We start from the raw sequence: 23,710 nt of genomic DNA on the forward strand, positions 1-23,710 counted from the left end.
GTGGTCTTGCTAATTTAAAACACTTTTTTTGCCAACTTACTGGATGATTATTGTTTTAACTTGATAATATGGATGTTGAAAAACTTGTACTAGGAGTAGAAATTCAGTCTTGGTCACTCTTCTGTGCTCGCAGTATTAGTATTCAATCAGAGTGAAGGTAATACTTTGCAAGAACCTTTTAAATCCACACAAACATATGTACATTATTTGCTTAAAACTTAGGCTCCTTTGACTAGCACTTGAGCATTGAGTTCAGAATGTAAGCAAGTAAGCCAGCATACTTTGATTTTTAAAAAGCCCCTCTAGGCTCCATGGGTCAAGAAGTAGGCTGGTCAGCACTGTGGGCCAATGAGTGTCTGGGCATGACTATACATATCAGATGGGAGAAGAGATGAACTGGGATGTGCTGATTATGTGGACAGGGTGGGGAAAGTCAGAGAAAGGGAGATTTTCCATGATGCTCTTGAGACAGATGATCAAGTAATAAAATGCCCAGGGTAATAAAACGCATTTCCAGAGAGGCTCCAAGGATGCTCTCAGACTACCAGCTCAGAGCATCCGTATTTGCCCAGTTTTTATGAACACCAGGGTCTCTCCTGAGCAGCCTAACTATCTTTAGAGGATTTTCATTTTATAAGTTCTGCTTACTCAAGGCAAGAACCAGAACGACTTCTGAGCAGGCTTCTAGGTAGGCTAATGATATGCACTCACAGAAGATGCATTCAAGAGGGAACAAAGGACGCAGGCCACTCTGGCTAGAAGTGTGCAGCTTTCAGCCAGCAGTGGTAGCGTCACTGGTGCCCAGTGAGTCTCACTGGGATGAGCTGTAGGATGTCTGCCTCCCTCGGGCTGGAGGGGGCGGAGCTTTGGGAGCAGCTTTGTGGTTGGCGCCACCGGCCTCGTTCCTGGGTGTTCCGCCCCTCCTGCCTTTCTGGTCCTCCCAGAGATTCTCTGAGCTTCCTAAGAAGCTTTTAAGAATTTCCCTTTTTTTCTTTCCTCAAATTAGAATATTCTATTGTTTGTGAGTTGGCCAGTTGACAGAAACTCCATTAAGAGCAAATTCACTGAACTCTAATGAGGAAACTGTACCTATTACTGTCATTAAATAAAGGAGATGGGGCAAAAAAAAAGTGACATGAGAACAAGGACTCCGGGTGTGGGAAAAAGTAAATACTGGCACAAAATAGAATAAGTTCAGTCAATATTTGAATGGGAAGTATCAAAATGAACTTGCGTATTTCATCTCTTTTAAAAATGTCTATATTTGTTCACCCAAAGCCCCAGAAACAATGACCAACTTGGTAGTGAGCATCCCTATGCCCAGATGACTGCCTTGAAATGCCGTCTTTCACTAAAATACAGTAGGGTGTCTTGAAGAAATGCCTGGCTGCACGTCTGCCCAGGAAATGTACAGGATGAACCTGACGCATCTTACCAGAAAGCGCAGAAATAATCAAAAGGGAGTAGGATTGGTCCAAAGGACTCAGAGCCAACTGGAGGAGGCTCCCACTTGTCAACGAGGGGACAATTTGAACATCAATGACTGTAAAAATGGCAATGAACCCAAACATGTCAAATATGCATAAATCCAAGAGTTCAGAAAGACACAAAAATAATCAAACACCAATTGGTCCCTTTGGAAGATGTTATGGGAATTAACTATTTTGAAAACTGCTAAATAAGGAGAAAGACTCAGGCCTTTCTTCTTTCTTTTCTATGTAGACTTTACCACTGGGTTACCACAGAAGTGAGGAATTTTTCTTTACAGAAGTATTCCAGCAAGTAAATAAATGGAATGATAAATTGAAATGTTCACATTTACTACTGAAATCAAAATCTAAGCATGGAGCTAGTAAAACAAAGCAAGAAACAGTCAGGTATGTGCCTCATGTTGAAAACCCACCACCATCTATTAAATAATCTTTCCTCCAAAAAAACAAACTCCTTATCTGATTGAACCTGTAGATGGGTACTATTGTACAATGTTCAGGGACTACAAAGGGCCAGGGAATTCACCAAATAGACTGCACTTTGAGGACACAATCAGCAAATTCCTGACAGTGGGGAGTCTGGAGAACGAATCATCTCATTTCTTCAGTAAGTAAATTGTAAAGGGAAAAAAGGGTGAAGTGAGAATCTCTGGGTTAAATGAGGCCTAAAAAATTTATTTATTTATTTATTTGTATCCTCACCTGAGGACATTTTTGTTTTCCATTGCTTGCTTTCTCAGAGAGAGAGAGAGAGAGAGAGAGAGAGAGAGAGAGAGAGAAACATTGATCAGTTGATCTCCCGTATGCTCCCCGACAGCAGTGACCAGAGATCAAAATTGCAACCTGGGCATGTGCCCTGACAGGGAATTGAACCCACGACCCTTTGGTCCACAGGACAACACTCCAACCCACTGAGCCACACCGGCCAGGGCCTAAGAGAAATATTTAAAACATATAAGAAGCGGGTCAAAGTTAAACTGCAGGGTGTAGAGATTCAGGACTAGATAAGAAAACCACATAAAGAAAATACACGTAAGAAAGTACTTACTATGGAGGTCAGTGGAGTGCTTGCTCTTAGTGGCGAGTAGGGGCTGTTTTGGGGACAGGCACGTGAAGGGCGGGGGTGGGTAAGGTTCTTTCTCATGGGTGGTGGTGACAAAGGGGTTGCCTTAGAATAATCCAGTAAGCTGCATATTTGTTTTAACCTGTCTTTAATATTTGTGTTACATTTGACACTAAGCTAATGGAAAACCAGAAAACCTTTGCTTAATGTTTTCACTTATTCTTTTGTTTAAAAAGATTTTATTTATTTTTAGAGAGGGGAGAAGGGAGAGGGAGAGGGAGAGAAACATCAATGTGTGTTGCCTCTTGTGGCCTGAAACCAGGTCAGGTCCCCTGACTGGGAATTGAACCGGTGACCCTTTGGTTTGCAGGCCGGATCTCAATCCAATGAGCCACACCAGCCAGGGCTCATCTATTCTTTTAATAATTAAATGAACACAGAGTATGAGCTGGGGACACTAGCCGATACTGACCCTTGCCTTCAGGAGCTTTGCATTTGGAAAGGGAGTGGTGCACAGCACGTATCTTCCATGGTAACCTGGTAACCGCATTGGAAGAAGGCAGGGCTGTCCTGAGGTGGCGAGCAGTTCCTTGGAGGAAACAGTGGAGGTGTCTGGGAAAAGGGAGCCTGCAGGTGTGAAAGACAGAAGTAAATAAATCCCGAACGTACTCTGGAGATAGAACTGACAGATGTGATGATTTGTGTGTTGGTTGGTGTTTGCGGGGGGGGGGGGGGGGATAAGAAAAAAGTCAGTGATGCCTCTAGAACTGTTTGACTCAATGCATGACGAAGCCATCTACTTAGACGGCTGGATCCGAAGTACCGTAAATGAGACGGCACTCACGGCACTAAACCCCGCACTCCTGCCGCAGGAGGGTCTCACATCGTCTCCCGGGTTCCTAGAGCACGGTCGGTCGTGGGCTGTCTCTCGGAGGAGAGGGAGTGCAACCCTCACTTGTGTCCAGAAAGTTGAGAGCTGGAAACTCTCAGTGAACACCCCGAATGCCTGCCAGGGGACTTTGTGTCACTCTGCAGAGGGGAGCATGAAGGAGAGAGCTTCTCAGGGAATGAGAGGCATTAGGAGAGGTGCATGGGCTAGAAAGCATGGCCGCAGGGGAGGGGTCCAACAGGAATGCTGGGAGGCAAGGCTGCAAAGGAAGGCAGGCCGCGTTGAGAAAGCCCTGCTAAAGAGGTTGAATTTGATCCAGGAGGCGCTGAAGGTTTGAAAGAAGCTGTGGTGGAGAAAGATGAACCTGATGGCTGCATATAGAAGAGATCAGAGAGTGGCAAACTGGAGGCAGGAGATGCATTCGCTTCTTGTATAAATACAGGCAAAGGGTGATGAGGATGTAAATAGGGCTCTTTTAAATGGGGAGGAAAGAAAGGACTCTACATATTAGCTACCTGAGAGAAAGACTTGACCAGCTTTGGGACTGATTGGATGTAAGATGTAAGGAAAAGCCTTGATCAGGTTTTCCTTACACCAAGGCTGTGGGTTTGATCCCAGTCAGGGCACATACAAGAATCAGCCAATGGATCCATAAATAAGTGAACAACAAATCTCTCTCTGGCTTCTTGCTCTAAAAAAAATTAACTAAAAAAAGAAAAACACTTGGAATCATCTTTGACTCTCCAACTCCCCCTCACATTTTTTTAAATTTATTTATTGTTTTAGAGAGAGTGAAAGGAAGAGGAGGGGAGAGAGAAATCAGTTTGTTGTTCCAATTATTTATGCATTCATTGGTTGATTCTTGAATATGTCCTGACCGGGAATGGAACCTGCAATCTTGGCATATCAGGATGCTGCTCTAACCATCTGAGCTACCCTGCCGGGGCTGATTCCAAGGTTTTGAGCCTATGAGATAGAATTAGAATCAGAGAAAACAGTGGAAGATGCGCAAGTCTGGAAAAGTAGTCTGGGGCTTGTGGATTGCAAAGCAGGGATTTTTATCTTATTTACCTTTGTTTCCCAGCACCTAGAAGAGTGCTTAGCATATAATATGTGTTCACTGGTATTTTTTGGCTGTGTAATACCAGTAGAACACAAATGGAGAAGTTCCCAGGCAATTGGGGTTTCTTTTTTATTATTTATTTATTTATTTATTTACTTACTTACTTACTTAGAATGGGGAAGGGAAGGAGAAAGAGCAGGAGAGAAACATGGATGTGAGAGAGAAGTGTCCATCTGTTGCCTTGCCCAGCCGCCTGATCGAACCTGCAACCCAGGCTTGTGCCCTGACCTGGGATCCAACCAATGATCTTCCGCTTTGGGGGCGATGCCCAATCAACTGAGCCACATGGGTCAGGGCATCCCGAGCAATAGTTCACGCACAAATTAGTGCTGCTTCACGATGTCAGGTCTCAGAAGGCAGATTTACCTCTTTGAAGCCACAAGATGAGACGCCAGGAAAGTGGAGAGAGAAATAGCGGGGAGGCTGAAGAGAGAGCCTTAGAAACCATGACGCTGAAGAGCCAGAAAGTAGGACCAGAATCCAGGGCAGGTGAACGTCTGAAGATGGTTTCAATCCGTGTCCGATGCTGCGAAGGGATACTTGGCAACAGGTAAGAGGGCATTTGATTGGGCAAGTCAGGACTCTGGTGACCCACCCAGGGCGGACTGGAAGCAGGCCAGCAAGAGCCTCTAACGATGAGAAAGCGCAGCTAGTGGCCACGGGGGAGGCTGAGGCGAGGGGCAGTCGGGTTTTGTTTGGGTTTGGAGGAGCTGTAATTGAGACCTAGTCACCCAGCCAGGTGGAGGTCGAAGTTGCAAGACGGAGGAAGAGAAACCGTGGCTGGCATCAAGGCGGCGGGTGGAAGGGGTGTCTTCCAGCGGAAAGGGAAAAAGCCACTTTTTCCAGGGGAGAAAGCAAGCGCGCGGATGGCTTTTGTTGATGCTGTCGTTGGGCGCTTGGTCTTACGTGCGGGGCCCAGTTAGTGCTAATGGCCACCACCAGTTGAGCCCTGGCACCTTATTTCTCCGTCGCCCTCAGGCCGGTGGCCTTCTTTTCCCCTTTACCAGAGGGAGGCGGTTCCCTGGAGGCTCAGAGGGGGGCGGGAGCCCGCGCAGGGGCGGCTGTTCTGGGAAAGGTGCAGGCGAGAGCGGCCGGCGGCGGGGCGGGCCCGGGGAGGCCACACCCTGAAACTACCTGCGCGAGGCAGGAAGAGTGAGGGCGAGAGCCACTCTGCCGGCGGCCGGGCGCTGGGCAGGTGACCGGAACTCACCGCGACCTGCGCCCCCTGCGCCCCGGGCGCCTCGTGCGCCCCGCGACCACCCCCTGCGATCTCAGCGACCCGGCGGCGATGGGAGCCGGCCACCCGCGGGAACGACGCCTGTGAGACCCGCGACCGGCCACCGGGACTATGAAGAGCGATCAGGGTCGCAAGGGCGGAGGGGGCTCCAAGGACCTCCGCTCGGGACTCAAGTACAACTCGCGGCTGGAGGTGAGCGAGGGTGCGCGGCGGCGGGGCGGCCGGGATCGGCTCCGGCCCGGCTGCAGCCCTGACCGTCCGGGGGAGAGGGGCGCGGGGCTTTGCCGGCGCCGTGGTGGCCGGGGCGTCCCGAGTGAGGCCGGGAGCTGGTCGGTCCGGGAGGCCGCCCCGACCCCCGGCGCGCTGCGCTTTGTCTTGGCCGAGAGACCGCTCCGCTGCCCCCTTGGTGGCCGCGGCGCTGGTCCGACAGGTGGAATTTCCTGTTTGGTGGGTGCCTGGCCTGAGGACCTTTGGTACCTGCCGTGCTGCGCGCGGGCGAGGCGGGAATGTTCAGGGATTTGGAAAAGCTCAATTTCCAAGCAAAAAAGGGACCCTCTAGGTCCCTCCGTGAACTCGGCGCTATCGAAACTCCTGCAGAAGGAACCGGGGGCGGAGGCTCGGAGTGGGTGGTTTGGGCGGGAAAAGGGAGGTTTCCAGGAGACTTTGGAGTCGTAGCCTTCCTTGTTCTCTTCAGGAATTTGTTTTTCCTTACTTGTCAGAGGCATTTTGGGCCCTTTGCGGGGGCACCTGGGAGACTAGAGCTTTGAGTTGCCCTGGAGCCTGGATCTTACTTAGGACTCCAGGGTGGGGCTTGGCTGGGCTTCTCCGAGAGAGGACAGGGCTTTTTGGGGAGGTGACTCTATGGGAAAGGATGTGGTAACGCGGGTCTTGAGTTTTTTAGACACCGAAGCCGGGAGCCCTTGTTTGGCAGGAAGAACAGCGAGAGACCTGAGAGATCGCAAAGACTTTACGTGAAGGTAGAGCTGGGGATGGTTGTGAGCTCCCTTATCCAAGGACACGCCTACGCGGCGCGCTCTGGCGGGTCTGGCAGCCAGGTCTCCATCTCTCGGTCCAGCGGGGCCCCAGGGCTCCTGGAGCGCCGGGGAGGACGGCACTGGCGGACGCCGACGGCAGCGGCCGTTCAGGGAGCCAGCTTTGCCCTGCGCAGGAGAGGCGGAACCGTGCGCCTGCGCTCGCTTTCCCCGCGGTTCCTGGGTCGCGGAACGCCCTCTCCGCCCCACACTGTGGCCAGTACTCCTCTGTCAGGTCCGACTTTGGAGCTCTTTAAAATCTCTTCCTTCTGTCCATGCGGCACGTTGGCCCACTTTTCTCTCCCCGACCCACGGAGCTGCTTCTGCTGCGCCCCCGCCCGCTTGAGGCGGCTTCACCTGGACGGGTGCCTTCTCTTTTCCTTTCTGTAATCGCCCTGTTTATGAAGCCTCGCTAATTGCCTGCTGGGGCTCCGGTCTCCGGCCCCTTCAGCAGAGGGCCTGGGGTTTGGCAATTGTTATTTCTGGGCGGGATTTTTTTTTCAGGACTTCCTTTTCTGAGAGCAGGGTCTTCCTGGAGTTTCCTCTGAGTCATCTTACTGCCCAACACCCCTCGCGGCCCCCGCCCCGCCCCGCCTCGGCCCCCAACATGGGGGCCCCTGGGGCTCAGCTCCACAGTCTGCCCTGTGCTCCAAGGGCCCACTGACTTCTGTCACCGGCAAGCCCTTGCTTTCTCTTCCCTTTTGCCCCTGCTCATTTCCTCACGTTCCGCGAGGCTCATCCATCCTCCGCCCCGCCGTGTGCTTCCTTCCACTTCCCATGCTGCGATTTTCCTGCACAGGGATCCCTCTCTCCGCCCTCCTGCCCAGTCCCCGGAGCCAACCATGTGCCTCGGTCTGTGCTGGGCGCTGTTGCAGAGAAGGCTCTCAGAGGCACATAAGACACGGCTGCTTCCCTTAAGGGTTTACAGTCCTGAGAGCCATGCTAAGAGGCGTGTCTGAAATGGAGAGGACAGGATGTGCCCTGCAGGAAGTGGCCACTGTGCCCACCTCGCGTCTCCACTTCTCCAGGAAGTCTTCAGTGTTCCTCCCACCCCATGCCTCACCGCCACCTCCCTCCCTGGACCCGCTGATAGTGTTCGCAGTCAGGGTCTGCAGACTCTGCCTTAACTTGTCCCCTGCCAGGAGGTGGGTGCCTCCCCTGGGTTGTCCTCTGTGTCCTCAGAGCCTACCTGGGTTATGCCAGCTCCCACAGGGCACAGTGGCTTCTGGGAAAGGTTTTCTGTGGTGATTCTTGTGTCTGGCTGTGTCCTTCCCAAGGCTGAGGACTCTGGCCCCTGCCCCACCCTTACCTGTTCCTCTCTTCGCCCCCCACTGCCTCTGGAGCCCTGGGACCCAAGCGCGCAGGGTGGGGCGGTGTGTGTGAGCCGTGTGTGAGCAGGAGAGCGGGTGCACAGATGCCCGTTAACAAGGACCGGGGAGCCTGCCTCACTGGCCTCTGCTGACTATGTGATCATGGCCATGAAGCTGCTTTGGCATCCACTGGTTCCTTCCAAAGTCAGGACTGGCTCACGCAGGGATCGGTAAGCTCTAGGCCTATGGAAACCAGGGTCAGGGAGTCAGATGTCTGGGGGCGAAGCTGGACAGCTCCGGCTCTTCCGAGAGTCATCTCTGTTAATGGGTCAAACACTCACCCACATAACAAATATGAGGTACCCACCGCCTGAGAATGTGCCGGGCAGGGGACAGGAGCCCTGGGAGGGATCCCGGGTGCGCAGTCTGTCTTCAGGCTCGAGGGGTCAGAGTAGGTGAACTGGGACGCAGGAGCGACCGACATGGCAGCAACACCTGGTGCCGCCGCCTCCCTGCCAGGTGATCTCAGAGATGTTACCTAATCTCTCAGAGACTCAGTACCCGTGACAATAAAACAGGGATGATGTATATGTTACAGGTTTGTGGCGAGGATTGAAAGGGATCCTTTACATGAAAGCCATTTGTAAGTTGCAGCGTGGTGTGGAAACCACAGTCTGAATTTCTGAGTTGAAAAAGGACTTGAGACAAACAGGAAGGATGTAGGGTTAGTAGGATGGATGCCTGGGAAGAGGCTCACAACCAGGTTGTCCGTGGGGCACGGACCTGGCCCGGCTGGACACAGGGAGTCCCTTCTGAGGAGCGCTGGGGAACAAATTCCAGCAATCGAGACCCTCCTCCTATGGTTCCAATTTTCAATTCCCTCCCTTCACGCAGCTGCTCTGAAAATGATCCTCTATAAAAAGAAGAGTGTGCCAAGACCATACGTATAACCAGCTACTGGTCCCTTTCTCCCCCATACAAAATAAAACTCTTAAAAACTTCCATCTCTCTTGGGGCTTTCCAAAGGCTCACGTGCTGGAAGGTGTGTGCAGAGGGTGAGGAAGAGCAGGGAAGGTGGTCAGCTGGGGGACACCAAGATTGTTCCTTACGTGGGGACTCCCCTCCAGGTGCTACAAATGGACCAGAAGGTAATTTCTTGGGGCCTTCTGTCCATCATGGACCTGGGAAGACCTGGACATTCATGGTGCTCATTGAGGAGGTGGGGACACTGAGGTGCAGGAGAACATAGCCCTCGCATGCCTACCACCTGTGGGAACCCGCGCGGGTGGAGCAGACTTGTTGGTGGAGGCGCCGTATCCTCTCCCTCTGCTCCGGGGGCAGCCGTGTGACTGCCTGCACTGTGGCCTGTGGCCACTGTGGTCCCAGAGTCCTGCTGGTGTCAGTTCCTTTTCTGGCTTATGGTTCTGTCAGGGCTCTGGGCTCATGTCTTTCCTAAGAGGGGCAGTCTGTTCTTGGAAGAGGAAGGAGAGTGTGACGGAGCCCCCAAGACACGCAGGGCCCAAAGTTGTTGCGTCTGACATTTGTGCACACGCTCCTGGAGTGTTCAGAGTACTATTAATCATCACCAGCATTTATGGCGCATATAGCATGTATTACGCCTCTTAGGATTATTATTATTACCCTTTTGTAGGTGAGGACAACGGAGCACAGAGAGGCTTGCCTAAGGTCTCAGAGCAAGACAGTGGGAACGGGATTTGAACCCGGGGAGTCTGACTTGGCTGTATTTTACTTGGGCTGCTCTAGTGCATGACAGGGCCGTCAGCCCAGGGGGCTCAGGAAGGGATGGATTCCTAAGGGTAAGCATTGATTTGATTTGGGTAAGAAACTGCATTTCTCTTCTTGGGATGTTTCTGAGATGCGAGGGACATCACAAAAGTAGAACAGCCTTTGAGGTATGAGAATGGGAATGGGAACTTCTGGGCTTTTCAGAGAACTCTCACCCTGGCTGGCAGTGGTGAGAAACATGTTTGGGGTTTGCTCAGAGCTTGTGGTCAATAATTGCCCATTTTTTATTTGTTAAGAACTTTTTCTGAAGCAGGCCCCCAGTAAAAATTCCATCTCGGGATCTCCTATTTTCAGAATTTTTTGTTCTTGCCAGGCTTAGGAGCAGAATCCTTAGAATCCTTGTGATACAGTTGACTGGCTGGTTAAAATCTTGGCCCTTTTGTCTCTCTAACATGATGATGATGATGGTGAAATGGAGAATATCATGACCGTCATTCTGTCCAGCATTGAATGTGCACAATTAAATTCATTATCTCTATTCTTACAGCACCTGTGTGGGGAAAAAAAACCCCACCAAAATGTTTACCGATGAGAATAATGAAGCTCAAAGGGTTTGCATAATGAACCAAAGGCAGAGGTAGAACAAGAATTCAACCCTCGATCCGTGAGACTTCAAAGCCTCTACTTCTCAGGGCAGTGTCATTACATGGTTTTATTCCAAAGCCCATGGTGATTGATCCTAGAACACATCATTAAACAGAGTGGTGAGCACCAGGCGCCAACTCAAGTCCACTAACCACCTTTCACACCAGGCTCGTCTGGTTCCCCCTCCTGATGCAGTTAGTCATCTCGTAGACCAGGAGTCTGGCCGGAGATGTGATTTCAACAAAGCTGTGAATAAGATGTACCTTTATTTATTATACACATACATAAAAATCATAATGGAAATTTTTTAAAGATTTTATGTATTTATTTTTGGAGGAGGGTAAGGGAGGGAGAAAGAGAAAAAGAGAAACATCGATGTGTGGTTGCCTCTCTCGTGCCCTCAACTGAGCACCTGGCCTGCAACCTAGGCACGTGCCGTGACTGGGAATCAAACCAGCGACCCTTTGGTTTGCAGACCGACATTCAGTCCACTGAGACACATCAGCCAGGGCCATAATGGAAATTTTTAAATTAAAAAAAAATTTACTCCCTCAAGCCAACACATCAGGTTGCGTACATTTTCATGCTTTTTCCCATTTCCTACCCTTTGCATATGTGTTTATCTAGTTTGTCGTTATGTACATAACACCTTGTGTTCTGGGAAAGGCATTCTATCAGTCACCTGTCTGCTGGGCACAGTGGAGGACTGAGGGACTGGAGGACAGTGAGGTCTGGTAAATTTGTGTCTGATTGAAAGACTCTGCCCAAGATGGGTCCATTGATGGATCCAAGTCACTCTGGGCTGCTCTTGGCTTCTTCCTGGGTTCTGCGATATTTCTTATTTAGTAGCAACCCTGATGAGGTCTTAGGGCACTTGCTTATCATCTTTGTAGATGGATAACACCCTCCTGGGAGGGAAAGGCCATACCATGGATGATTTGATTATGAGTCAGAAGGACATGGACAGCCTGCAGCACAGGCTGCCTAGGACAGAATTGTGTCCGTCTATGTTAGGAGTAAGTGCTGCGTCAGCGAGCACCCTGACAACGGGAACAAAAGCCACCTCCCTCCCACTGTGGCGATGTGAGCGGGAAGTGAGCCAGGGCGGCGAAGGGCAAGTGCAGATCCCGCATGGAGAGTTGACGCCAATTTGGCTCAGATAAATAGAAAGAATTTAAAAATGGGGGGAAGTACCCTAGAGAAACATTGTACTAGGTCTCCCCTATGCATGTTTTTGAAGGAAGTTGCTTCTTTTTCTTGTTACAAAAGTTAGGAATGGTTTTTTTTGTTGTTGTTTGTTTTTCTTTTTAAGTCCAGCAATACACAAATATACAAAGGAGAAGGTGAAATTCCTCTGAAATTCTGTCTTCCAGGTTTTGCAAACTCTATAAATAGTTTGTCTTAGGTTGTCTCCCAAGTCTTCCATGCATATACAAATGTGTACTTATTTGGATATTAATATATTTGTGTACATGACCCTTTCCAAATAAAATGATGTCATTCCTATCTGCAACTGAAGATATGGTTGTAATTAATGAATTCATCACCCATTTATTCACTCTCTTAACCCATGATAAGATCATAGAGCAAAGACAGCCTCCCTCCTGCCCCACCTCCATTCTTAAGGAGCAGGTAGTTTACCTGGAGACTGAGACTGGGTGGAGGTGTGATGGGGGAGCCCGGGAACCCCCTCAGGAAACCCAGAGGGTGTCTCCTCACTAAGACAGTGGGGGACGGGCCCTACTCAGGAGCTTCTCAGAGGGGGCCTCTGGGGTGTTTAGAAGGCTGGGAAGAGCCTATGTATTTTCTGCCCTTTTTCTCATTTAACCTGGCATCTTAGAATCTTAGACAGCTTTTCCATATTACCACCTATTCTTTTAAAAACCACTTTTGATTGCTGCATAAGCTTTCATCAAGTGGATATATTGTTCTTTATTATTTTAGTGTCTGTGTGTGCGGATTGAATGCGTTAACGGAAATAGCGCGATGAGAGTAAGGGGAAGTAATCGAGAACCGCTCCCATGGAGACCACGCTGGTCGAGCCGCATTTGGATTATGCTATTGAATCCTGGGTCCCCTGTCTTAATGCGAATATTGCTAACTAGTAACACTGTGAGACTGAACCACATGGACAGAGGCTTAGAAAACACTGTGATTTCTCAGTGAATGAGTGAGTTGAGTGTGTTTAGCCAGAGAAAGAGCTGACTCAGAGAACCTGCATGTCCAGTGTGAAGGATTTCAGGAGCGGCCCTGAGCTGCGGAAGTCAGGCTGGTTCCCTTGCAGCGCCCAAGTGCAGGGTCATGGTGTTGCCGATCACACGTAGGGGAAGAAAGAATTTGTTATGTTGGCACCAGATGGAGATACTCTTTCCCCCAGAAAGGATCGCTGCGGGAGGATGGGAGATGGGATGGTGTCTAAAAACTGTCCCAGCTCTGAGAACCTGATCCCAAAGATACAGTTTCGCAGTTCTCTCCCGGCTCCTATCCTGTTACCTTCACCACTGGGCTATGGGTGGTAGCCTTGGACTTGGGGCCCTGAGCAGGGATGGTGTTTTCCTGTTTGCATTTTCAGTCTTTTCTCCCAGATAGCGTCTCTGATTTGCCGCTCCAACATGCCTGCAAGCTACTGGAGAAGTGGAGGAGAGGTATCTGAATGCAGGCAATTTCAGGAGGCAGGTGGGCTTGGGGCTCTTCCACTAACGTCTGCAAATGGGTTCCCACAGGCAGCTGTGAGAAAAGGTTGAGCAGGCGCATCAGGGAATACTACCCAGCAATAGAAAGGAAAGAGCTACTGATGCCTGCAATGACTTGAATCGTGCCCCAGGGAATTTTGCTGAGTGGAAAGAGCCAGCAGCCCCTCAAGTTTATAAAGTCTGTAACATGGGAAACAACAGCTTTAGAGCTGGAGGATAAGTTAGAGGGGAGGAGGCCAGGAGAAGGTGGGCATTGTCACACCCTGACAGCTGGAAGGGTCAGAATCTTGACCTTGACCTATGGGTCGATACAGAAAACCGCATCAGTGATAAAAGCTGATGGAACTTGATACTTACACACACATGAATACAGGCAAAATGGGGAATGTGAGTAAGCACAGCAGACTATGTTGATGCTGTCATATAATATAGTTTTCTATGATGTTAGCATTGGCGGAGACCGGGCAAAGTGTAGAAGGGGTCTCTCAGTGTTATGTCTTACAACTACATGTGATTCTATAATGAGCTCAACGAGTATTTCAATCATGGAAAAAAGCACTAGCCTGTGAAATCAAAATGTGGGCTTGAAGAAAAAGAGAAGTTCCGTGGTGCGGCTTTCACTTCTCTTTTCTCTTGCTGAGCTCCTGGGGGAACCTTCCTGGGTTGTGCTGTGGTGGGGGGGGGTGGGGGTTGGGGGGAGAAAGGAGGGAAGGTCTGGGGCCAGGGGGAGGACCTCTGGCCAATAAGGACTCGGCTGGCTCTGGCTGGGTGGGATCAAACAGACCCGGGAGGGGCCGGGGGGGGGGGGGGGGGGGGGGGGGGGGGGGCAGTGTGTGTGTGTGTGTGTGTGAACTTGGAGCCAGGATGGATTTCTCTCTTTGGAATTACAAAAGAAAGTGTGTCCCGAGGGTAGCTTCTGACTTCAGGAGGGCTGGTCGAGTCCAGGCGGAGGTGGGGCTGAGTGTGCTGGGCAGGGGTGGGTGCTGTAGGTGGGACCCTGGGGTGTGGACTGAGGATTCTCTCCCCGTCCAGCACTGCACACAGATTTGGGAAGTTGCCTGGGTCCTGGTGCGCCTGGCTCTGGGTACACTGTCTACATCTGGCTGTGGATTGAGAAGTCTTTCAATCAATCAATCAATCAATCATTTGCTAACCCCGGCAAGGCCAAAGGTGGACGGGATGGGGAGAGAAGCAGAAGGAATAGGAGCTGGGGCGCCCTGGCCTCTTCGACCGCCCCGTCTCCTCGCTGTGGTGGCGGGGTGTTGTGGCTGCCCAGTGGCTGGTGCAGGTCCCAGGGAGAAAGTCTTATGGATTGAGGGTGTCTGCCGAGGTCCCCTGGAGGGGCTGGGCCTTGGGCCGTGCCCTCAAGGGCAGGCAGGTTCGGTAGGCGGTGAGGGCAGGAGGGACCAGCCTCCTGGTTTCACATAGGATTGGGGGCCCCCTGGCCGGGGCAGGGTGAGCAGCAGGGCAGCCTGCGCCCCGGGATCAGAGTTGAAGGGTGAGACTCTGTAAGCAGCGCTGGGCTCCGCGTGCTCCCCTCAGGGGGCCCACGATGTGGCCTTAGCAGCAGGCAGAGTGTCGCAGCTCACTCCAGGGCAGTTACTCTGAGTTTCGGTGCCTGGGGGGTGGAGGAGGGGACAGTAGGTGTTTCCTGAGAAGACGCAGGTGTCCTGAGAAGAACAGTGACTTTGCAGTCGGACCGACCTGGGCCTGGAATTCGGCCCTGCCACTTCTTAACTATCTGGGTTTTTGATAAGTTACCTTCCTTTAATCTATTTTCTCATCTGAAAGTGAAACCGAGTTGCAAGAATGAGAGATAATACACATTAAAAACGCTTAACATGGCACCGAGAGACACAAAAATATGTTTCTTGTGGCCCTTGCCCCCCTCCCAGAGCTGTGTCAGAGATGGGGGCCGTGAAAGTCCCTTGGTGACAGTTGGTGTCACCTGTGGCCTGTGGACTTCAGGGGGTCGTGCCCTGAGGCTCTTAGGGTAGGTATGGTCTCACTCAGTGGTTCTGAAACCTGTCATCTTGTTTTGGGACAGGGTCTTGCTGTTCTGTCAACCAGTCTGTTTATTTTATTTTGAGATGTTGCAAAAAAAATTGCATTTGAAATAAGATTTTAATGGTTTACAAAACATTTTGGAACGCGTAGAACTTATGTGTAAACTGAGACCCAGAGCGTAGACCTGGTCAGGCAAACCCGCTGGTTTTGCTGGGTAAGGCGTCTCTGGGCCGCGAGTGGGTGGAAGGACGCCGGGAAGGGTTTTGTGGGCCGCCCTCGCGCCCCCAGCACAGTCCCTGCCTCCCTCAGTGCAGGGGCGAGGAGGAGAGGAGGGGGTGGACCGGAGCGGGAGGCCCTCCTGGCGCAGGGTGTGGGCCTGGCTGGCCTTGATCTGTGTCTCCCTGCGGTTCCTGGATGACCTGCCAGGTGTGCTCTTGCCCGGCTGTTGGAGGCCACCAGGTAGACTTGTGCTCTAAGGGGTTTTTTTGTTTGTTTTGTTTTAATGGTTTAACTTGAACTCCAGCTCCTTCACCAGACCAGAGGGAGGAGCGAGCCTCCCTGGCTTTGGGCAGATGGATGGCCCCTGTCATTAGCGAGAATCAGCCCATTCGTTTTACAACACCTCTACTTAGAGGAACATAAGGGGTTATTAACCCAGTTTTCAGAGGGCACAGCTAAGACAGAAACATTGGCCCCAGTGTCCAAGTGCCCAGGCCTGACCTGTCTTGTAGGTCGTACCCTCCCCAAATCCCTCAAAAGGGAAAGAAGAGACTTGCACCCGAGGGTCCTCCCCCAGGCGATTGTTTGTCCCCTTTGGAGGTCTTATTGTTGGTGTGCGGGGTCCCAGGACCGAGGCTGCGTGGGCAGGGCCCTGGGCAGTGGGGGGAGTTGGGGAGAAGACGCGGCAGGGGCCTGCTGGAGCCACGCGCTGGCTGGCAGAGGAGCAGCCGCTGACTTTCTGCGCGGACAGGGTGCCACAGTCGGTGAGTCTGTCCCTGCCCCTGGGGAGTTTCTTCCTGCTCCGACCAGGGGTGTGGGGTTCTGCTTTATTTCCTTCACTAGGAACTATTAGCTGTGGGTCAGCTTGCTGTTCCCCTGGACGGCTTGGGGTCACAGGTCTCAGGTAATTCTGGGCTCCTTCTGGTGGGAGGACAGGGGCGAGGTCAAAGGGCAAGGGTGAGAGGGTTGAGCAACAAGAGGAGGAGGCTTCAGGAAGTCTACCACGAGCTGAGCGGACCTCGGCCGGGCGTGTGTGTCCCTGAGGCGCTCCGGTGGCAACCTGGGAGACTCGGGGTGATGCTCAGAGCCTGTTGTGGGAGGGCCCCAGGCCGTGGGAGCAAAGTTCAGCCACGTCCTGCAGGTGCACTGCATTTGAGTGGCTGCTTCAAACCGGCGGCAGGCTGGAACTGTAATGTGACCCCACCTGGCGCCTCTCACCGTGTGGGCGAGCCGGGCCAGCGGCCGCTCGAAAACGAAGGCCGAGTTTCTGGAACTTGAAGTTCCTGAGAATAAACCCGGGCCCTGCTCCTGCCGCTGGATCAGCATGTCCGTGGAGGGGGCCTCGGGAACCTGGATGCTGGGCAGGCCCTGGGCTGGTTTTACTTTCTCTTTAATTGTTATTTTTCATGCCCAGGCGGGTCTGGGAAATGCTGGGGTGGTTCGATTCATGGGAACCGTAGCCTCCTGTTCTTGGGAATCTGGCTTCTTGTAAGGTCCGTCGTCCGGGCTGGTGAGTGGGTGGCGGGTTCTGATGTGGGCTCTCTTTCCCCCACATTTGTCCCTGTGGTTGTCCTGTGGTGAACAAACCAAGTGCCCTTGCGTGCTGGCCGCCGTGCTGGGCCGGGGCCGCGGTGGTGGCAGGATGGGTGACATCATGCTCTGGGGGGGGGGGCTTTCCCGGGGGGGGGGCCAGCTGCTCTCCTCTGTGTGGGCGGGGACTGAGGTGGAGCGAGCCCCTCCTTTCTCCAGTCGCACCTGCCATATCGGTGCTGCGCACTTCTGCTGTGCTCAGCGTCGCCTAGGCTGATGCGTAGAGCATTTGTTTTTGGAATTCCGTTTTTAAAAACCCTCACCTGAGGATATATATATATTTACTGATTTTCAGAGAGCAGAAGTGGTGGGGAGAGAGAGGCATTAATGTGAGAGAAGCATCGATCGGTTGCCTTCTGTGTGCACCCTGACTGGGGATCAAACCTATAGCCCTTTGGCGTACCAGACGATGCTCCAACCAACTGAGCCACCTGGCCAGGGCTGGGATTCAGTTTTTGCGCTGTCATCTCAGACAGCCTTGAGCCACGCTGTGTTTCTGGGGACTCTGGCCACGATCTAACACAAGCTGGCGACATCAGGGAGCGGCCATGAGTTATGTGTGTGCTGGCTTTGTCTTTCTCCTTGTAAAGGCAGGCGTGCATCCTTGCGCGCCCCAGAATACCTTTTCTCCTTGGAAACCCACTGCAGATGCTCAGACTGCCTTTTTTTTTTTTTAAATAAGTGACAGAGCTAATATTGAGCCCAGATTGATCTTTTCTTAAAAAAATTTTTTTTATTTACTTATTTTTAGAAAAGGGAAGGGAGGGAGAGAAACATCAATGTGTGGTTGCCTCTCGCACGCCCCCTACTGGGGACTTGGCCTGCAACCCAGGCACGTGCCCTAGACCGGGAATTGCACCAGTGACCCGTTGGTTCACAGGCCAGCGCTCAATCTACTGAGCCACGCCAGCTGGGGCTGTCCTTTCTTGCTTGAATAATCTCAGGGAGATTTTATGGTTCTAATGACCATGGTGATAGTGATGACAACATGGAATTGAAATCCATCCCGTCTGATGGCGGGGACACTGAGTCACCGAACCTGTAAGTGAACAGCACCTGCCACACGTCAACGGCAGAACTGGCAATGGCGCATGCGGGCAGCCGCCCTTGTTCTAGGTGCAGGTCTGAGCAACACCCCTTTGTCTCCAGCCAGTGGCATCACTCCTGCCCCTTGACCTTGATCTTCAGCAGCAAAAGCAGGTTACCGGTTGCCATGTGATGGGTCTTTCATGGCACCTCCCAGGAGTCTGAGTAACCTATTCTATTTTCAGTGTCCTTCCCCTTCCCAGCAGGTTACTCTGAACCTTAGCCAAATGAGCAACGATCTTGAAAAACCAACAAACAAACCAACAGTCTGGCACGAAGGTTTATTTTTTCCTCATCTGCTTGGATTGGAATCTTGCATGGATTTTTGGATAGTTAGTGCTATTTCTGCCATTTAAAAATGTGAACGCTTACCAGTTGCTTTTCTTTAGTGGGGACCACATGCCAAACTACTGATGACGAGTCTAGCTTTGGGTTTGCTGGTCCCCAGAGCCAGTGGGAGAGGAGACCCCGGGGAGGCTGGAGCCGGTGCCAGGTCTGTCAGCATGTGCTTGGGGGTCAGGGGAAGCCTCCTCTCAGGCGGGAGAATTCTTTAGCTGACTTGGGCACGAATTTTGTTTGCTCAGTATCGAGTTTTCAGCCCTTGTGAGTATATTTCTTAGTGGGAGTCAGGTGACTGCAAGGGTCTTTCTTATATCATCAGGTAGCTTTTGTAAATCAGTTTTTTAGGCCAGCCACTGGCCTTGAGGAGGATATGCGTCACTTGCACTAGTGTGGTTAACACAACAGAAAATACCACATTCTCCGGGGCTTCTGCATCCTCCCGGGTTTCTGGGCCACGGCCCTCTGCCCTCCAGTAAATTGGATGGCTGTGGCGGTCACCTGATCCTGTCGTTGCTCCCTGCCCCTTGGGTTCTCCCCCTTCATCCCTCCAGGTCCTTCACTCTTGCAGGCACCCCAAGCCCTTCATGCCCACCCGTCCTCCAGGACGTCGTTCCTTGCTCTCCTGCCTGCCTGCACTGGCTTTGAGCCCTGCTGTGTGTCTGGGGACCCTGGCTGGCTGGTGGGAGTTGCCCAGGAGAGTCATGAGGCCTGCCTCTCTCTGTCTCTGTCTCTGTCTCTGTCTCTGTCTCTCTCTCTCTCTCTCTCTGTTTCTCTTGGCCTGTGGGTCTGTTTGTGTAAGCAAGCCCCTGGCTTCACAGCACTGGGTGTTGTAGGGGCACCTGCAAATGGGTTTCTTTCTACGAAAGAGAGAAAGGAGAGGCTAAAGGGGGCACCGGCATGCGTTCTCCCCCATTAGCTCTGGCCTGTGGAGTGGTCGTTAAGTGCAGAGAGATGGTTACGTGTGTCGTCACGTGCAATGGATGGGGGCCCCCTGCCGCCCCCCCCCTCCATGCGAGCGTGCCTGACCCCCCGGAGGGTGGAAGGGCATGGCTCTCGCCCCGGCTGACCTCACCGCCTTCATGACTGCGTACGAGCCACTCCCTCTTCAGCCTCAGTTATCAATAAAATGCCTGGGTTCGGCAACATGATGTCGAATATACCTAAAAATGGAGCCGAGAGTAGGGCTATAAAAGGAATCAGTCTAGTTACTGATTAAACAGCATTTTGGGGCTGCGCGGAGCCCAGCAGTCACACTGCAGGGACGATCCAGGCCCTGCCGCCGAGCCCGTCCCACTGCTGCCGGCCCGGCTCCAAGGCCAGGCCCCGTGGCCCTGGGGTACGCTGTCCATGCCATCGGCCACCGCCCCCTTCCTAAGGAGCTTGCTTTCTTTTTCCCCTGAATACATGCTTCTTGAGCTCTGGAAGCTGACCACTCTGGGGGGCAGGAACCAGGACCGGACCGGGACTGGCCACGTGCTCCTGCAAGGCCTCCGCTCTCCCGGCCTTGGCTGTGGCGCGGGGGCCGAGTTCCCCAGCGGGAAAGGGCCCGGGACTGTTGGGAGGGTCAGGGAAGGGAATAGTTGCGAAATTACTCTGTCAATGGAAAATAAACATAATAAACAGTTATTTTCCTGCATTTCTTCTAAGGCATATACACATATGTGCGGTCTGTTCAGAGAGTCTGGCTCTAAAGCCTTGCTATTTTTTTTATTTAAAAATATTTCTATTTATTTATTTATATTGTCGACACTATTACACATGTTCTTCATGCCACCCCCCCTTGTCTGCTTCCACCCAGCCCCCCACTGGCCTTCACCACATTGTATTTTTTCATTTTTAAATATGATTAGAAAACCAAAGACTATGGGCCCTTTAAAGAAAACCTACAGCCTGAAAAAGAAAGACAAAGTTCTGAAGATAATTAAAAAAAAAAAAACAACCAAAACAACCTAGCTGGTAACCTAAGAAAGAGCCGGAAGCATTCATAACATAAGAAAATATTACCCAATAAAGAAACCATCAAAGAAGAAAACATCACTCTTGGAAATGAAACACTACATGATTTTTGAATTTAAAGAAAAACAGTCCTTGCCTTTATAATAAGTCTTGAGATCAGGTGATTTTAGTCCTCTGGTTTCCATGGTCTGTTGCGTTTCCGTATGAATTTCCGACCAGTTCATCCATTTCTACAAAAAGCCTGCTGACATTTTAATCAAGATTGTATGGAATGTCTGAACAAGTTTGGGAATAGACATCTTAACTAGATTGAGTCTTCCAATCCACGAACATGAGATATTGCTTAATTTATTTAGGCTTTAAAAACTTTCTCTCAGCACTGCTTTGTATTTTTCAGTGCATAGATCTTGGATGTCTTTTGTCAGATTTACCCTTAAGTATTTCCTATTGCTGATGCTATTGTAAATTATTTTTTTTTAGTTTTAATTTCCAGTTAGTCATTTTTAACATATAAAAATACAATTAATTTCTCTCTCTCTATATCTTGTATCCTGCAACCTTACTATTATTATTTCAGTAGTGTTTTTTTTTTTTTACTTTCAAAGCTGCAATCATGAAGACAGTAAGGCATTAGCACAAAGAGACAGAAGAGCTTGAAGAGACCCATTAATATGTGGACAACAAATTTTTGACAAACAACTGTATCCATAATACACACACACACACACACACACACACACACGTGTATATATAACTCAAAACCCAATAAGAAGTAAGCAAACCAATTAAAAAAAAAACCTTATGATTTGAAAAGACGCTTCACCAAAGAGGATAAACATGGCAATTAAGTATATGAAAAGATGTGCAACATCATTAGTCATTAAGGAAAAGCATCTTAAAACCACAGGGAGATACCACTATACATCTGTTCGGACGGCTAGATTTAAAAAGATGGACTGTACCGCGTGCTGGACAGGATGTAGACGACTGGAGTGCTCCTGCACTGCTGATGGGAGTGTAAAATAGCAGTCACTTTGGAAAACTGTTTGGCAGTCCCTTAAAACGATACACCTATCATGCAAACTTGCCATTTAACTTCCAGGTATTTACCCAAGAGAAATGAAGGCTTGTACAGAGGTGTTGATAGCAGCTTTGTTGGTGATAGCACCAAACTGGAACCAACAAAATGTCCCTCAGTAGGTGACTAGGGAAACACATTGTTATATATCCATACAATGGGATACTACGTAACAGGAGGAAGGAATGCGCTGTTGGTAATAATGTGGATGAATCTCAAAATACTGTGTTGAGCAAAGAAGCCAGACAATAAAGCCCACGTGCTGAGTGATTCCATTTAATGCTCTAGAAAAAGCAAACTAGTCTTCATTGATAGGAAGCAGATAAGTGGTTGCTTGGGGGCAGGACAGGGAGCAGGGGAGGATTGGGAGGGAAGGGCCAGGAGGCGGCTTTTCAGGTTCATTTCTCTTGACTGGGACACACGCCAACGTGGTGCACTGTAAATACACACATTTTATTTTGTCAAGTAAACCTCAGGGAAGCTATTTTTAAAATTCTGTAGGTTTACAAGAGTAAGTTTTTAAAAAATCCCAGAATGTTGAAGAATCCTAGAATCTCAGATGATGAAAAATGTGAAACATAAAAGGAGAGGGGCAACCCAGATGGAGGCTTAGAGGACTACTCTTTATTTGTGGTCTTCTGAACTTTCCTCATGATGTATTTAGTTGAGGTTGCTCTTTCATTTATCTTTCCCACCATTCGTTGAGCCCTTTGAATTAAAGAGATATTCTTCTCTTTAGCTCTTGGAAAAATTCTACCAGTATTATGTCTTCCTCGTCGTCTTCTCTTCCTCCTCCTTTTTCTCCTCCTCCTCCTCCTCCTCCTATCCTCACCTGAGGGCATGCTCAATGATTTTAGAAAGAGAGGAAGGGAGGGAGCGAGAGAGGGAGAGAGACATTGATGTGAGAGAGAAACATCCATCGGCTGCTTCTCGTACATGCCCTGACTGGAGACTGAACCTGCAGCCTAGGCATGTGTCCTGAGGGGGAATCAAACCCATGACTTTTCGGTTTACGGGATGATGCTCTAACCAACTGAGCCACACTGGCCAGGGCTCCCAGTATTTCTTTGATAATGTCCTCAGCCAGGCTCTGGAATTGGCTCTAGTGTCATGAAAAGTAGAGGTGGGAAGTGAAGGACATTGTTAGAAGTCCTTAGATCTCCACGTCTGTCCCAAACAAAAATGCCCCCACCCCACCAGCACCCCCATAAAGGGAGAAAATAGATTTCTCCAGACCTGAGACACCAGTTGCAGAGAAGGCTGTAGTGAGGAGCAAAAAGAGGCAAAGGTTTTATTCTCTCACATGTTCTGGAATGCTAGTGGCTGGATTTGAATTTCGAGAGTTTAGAAAATTAATCTCTGGAGCATTAAAGCACCCCACAGAAAAGAGCTACATAGCTTAACTGTTGGGAATGCCCAGTAAAAAACTCACTTAATTGTGGCCTACAGTAAAGCCACTTGTGCCAAACCGTTCACACAGAGCTTCCAGACAGCCCTTTGGACCTCATTCCCAAATATGAACAACCAAGCATCCTTGGGCATTTGAGGAAAGCCTTCAGCATGAAAGAGAAAATAAAAACAGAGAAAAGATACTCAGTGGAAGTTCAAAGATGAGAAGATTGTGCATCTAAAATTCAGGGAACAAGAAAAAACTCTTGGAAATTAAAATTTTAATAGAGAAATGAAAAACTCATCAGAAAGATTAAGAAACAAGATGGATGATAGCAAAAAAAAGGATAAGTTAGAGGTCAATACAAATATTAGAAATTGCAGAAAGGGAGACCAGAGGAAGTGAAGGGGGAGGACATAATCTGAGGAACAATATAAGTAAGTTTTCTAGGCTGAAAGATAAGAGTGTCTGAATTCAAAGGGCAGGTGGAGAGCTCAGTTTATGAAATTTAAAGACCCAATTCAAAGCACATCCTCAAGGCTTTCAGAGAAATATGAAGATTATGAATAAAAAGTAATGAATATGTACTATTATAGTATTTATCAAAAGCCAGATTAGAAGCTAAAAAACAATGGAGACTTCAACATTCTAAATGAAAATTATTTGAAACCTATTGTTCTATACCCAGCCAAACTATCAACAGATGTGATCCAAGAGAGACAAAGACAGAATCCAGGAAACAGAGGTGGTAACATTAGAGGGAGATAAGGGGATCCCCAGGGTCATGGGAAGGAGGTTCCAGACAACAGTTGTGG

At 50.1% G+C, this 23,710-nt stretch overlaps 1 protein-coding gene across 1 annotated transcript in view; it reads left to right on the top strand.

Annotated features, from left to right (window-relative positions):
* The first annotated feature begins 5,899 nt into the window (after positions 1 to 5,899).
* ST14 (ST14 transmembrane serine protease matriptase) overlaps positions 5,900 to 23,710 on the top strand; it is a 35,110-nt gene continuing 17,299 nt past the window's right edge. The window contains exon 1 of the mRNA XM_054579413.1: positions 5,900 to 5,994. Coding sequence (XP_054435388.1) covers positions 5,914 to 5,994 — 81 coding nt within the window. The 5' untranslated portion in view covers positions 5,900 to 5,913. The remainder of the gene's footprint in view (positions 5,995 to 23,710) is intronic.

Source organism: Pteronotus mesoamericanus, unplaced genomic scaffold (assembly GCF_021234165.1).
Source record: "Pteronotus mesoamericanus isolate MK-2021 breed Mesoamerican mustached bat unplaced genomic scaffold, CSHL_Meso_final contig_53, whole genome shotgun sequence".
NCBI classification, from domain to species: domain Eukaryota; kingdom Metazoa; phylum Chordata; class Mammalia; order Chiroptera; family Mormoopidae; genus Pteronotus; species Pteronotus mesoamericanus.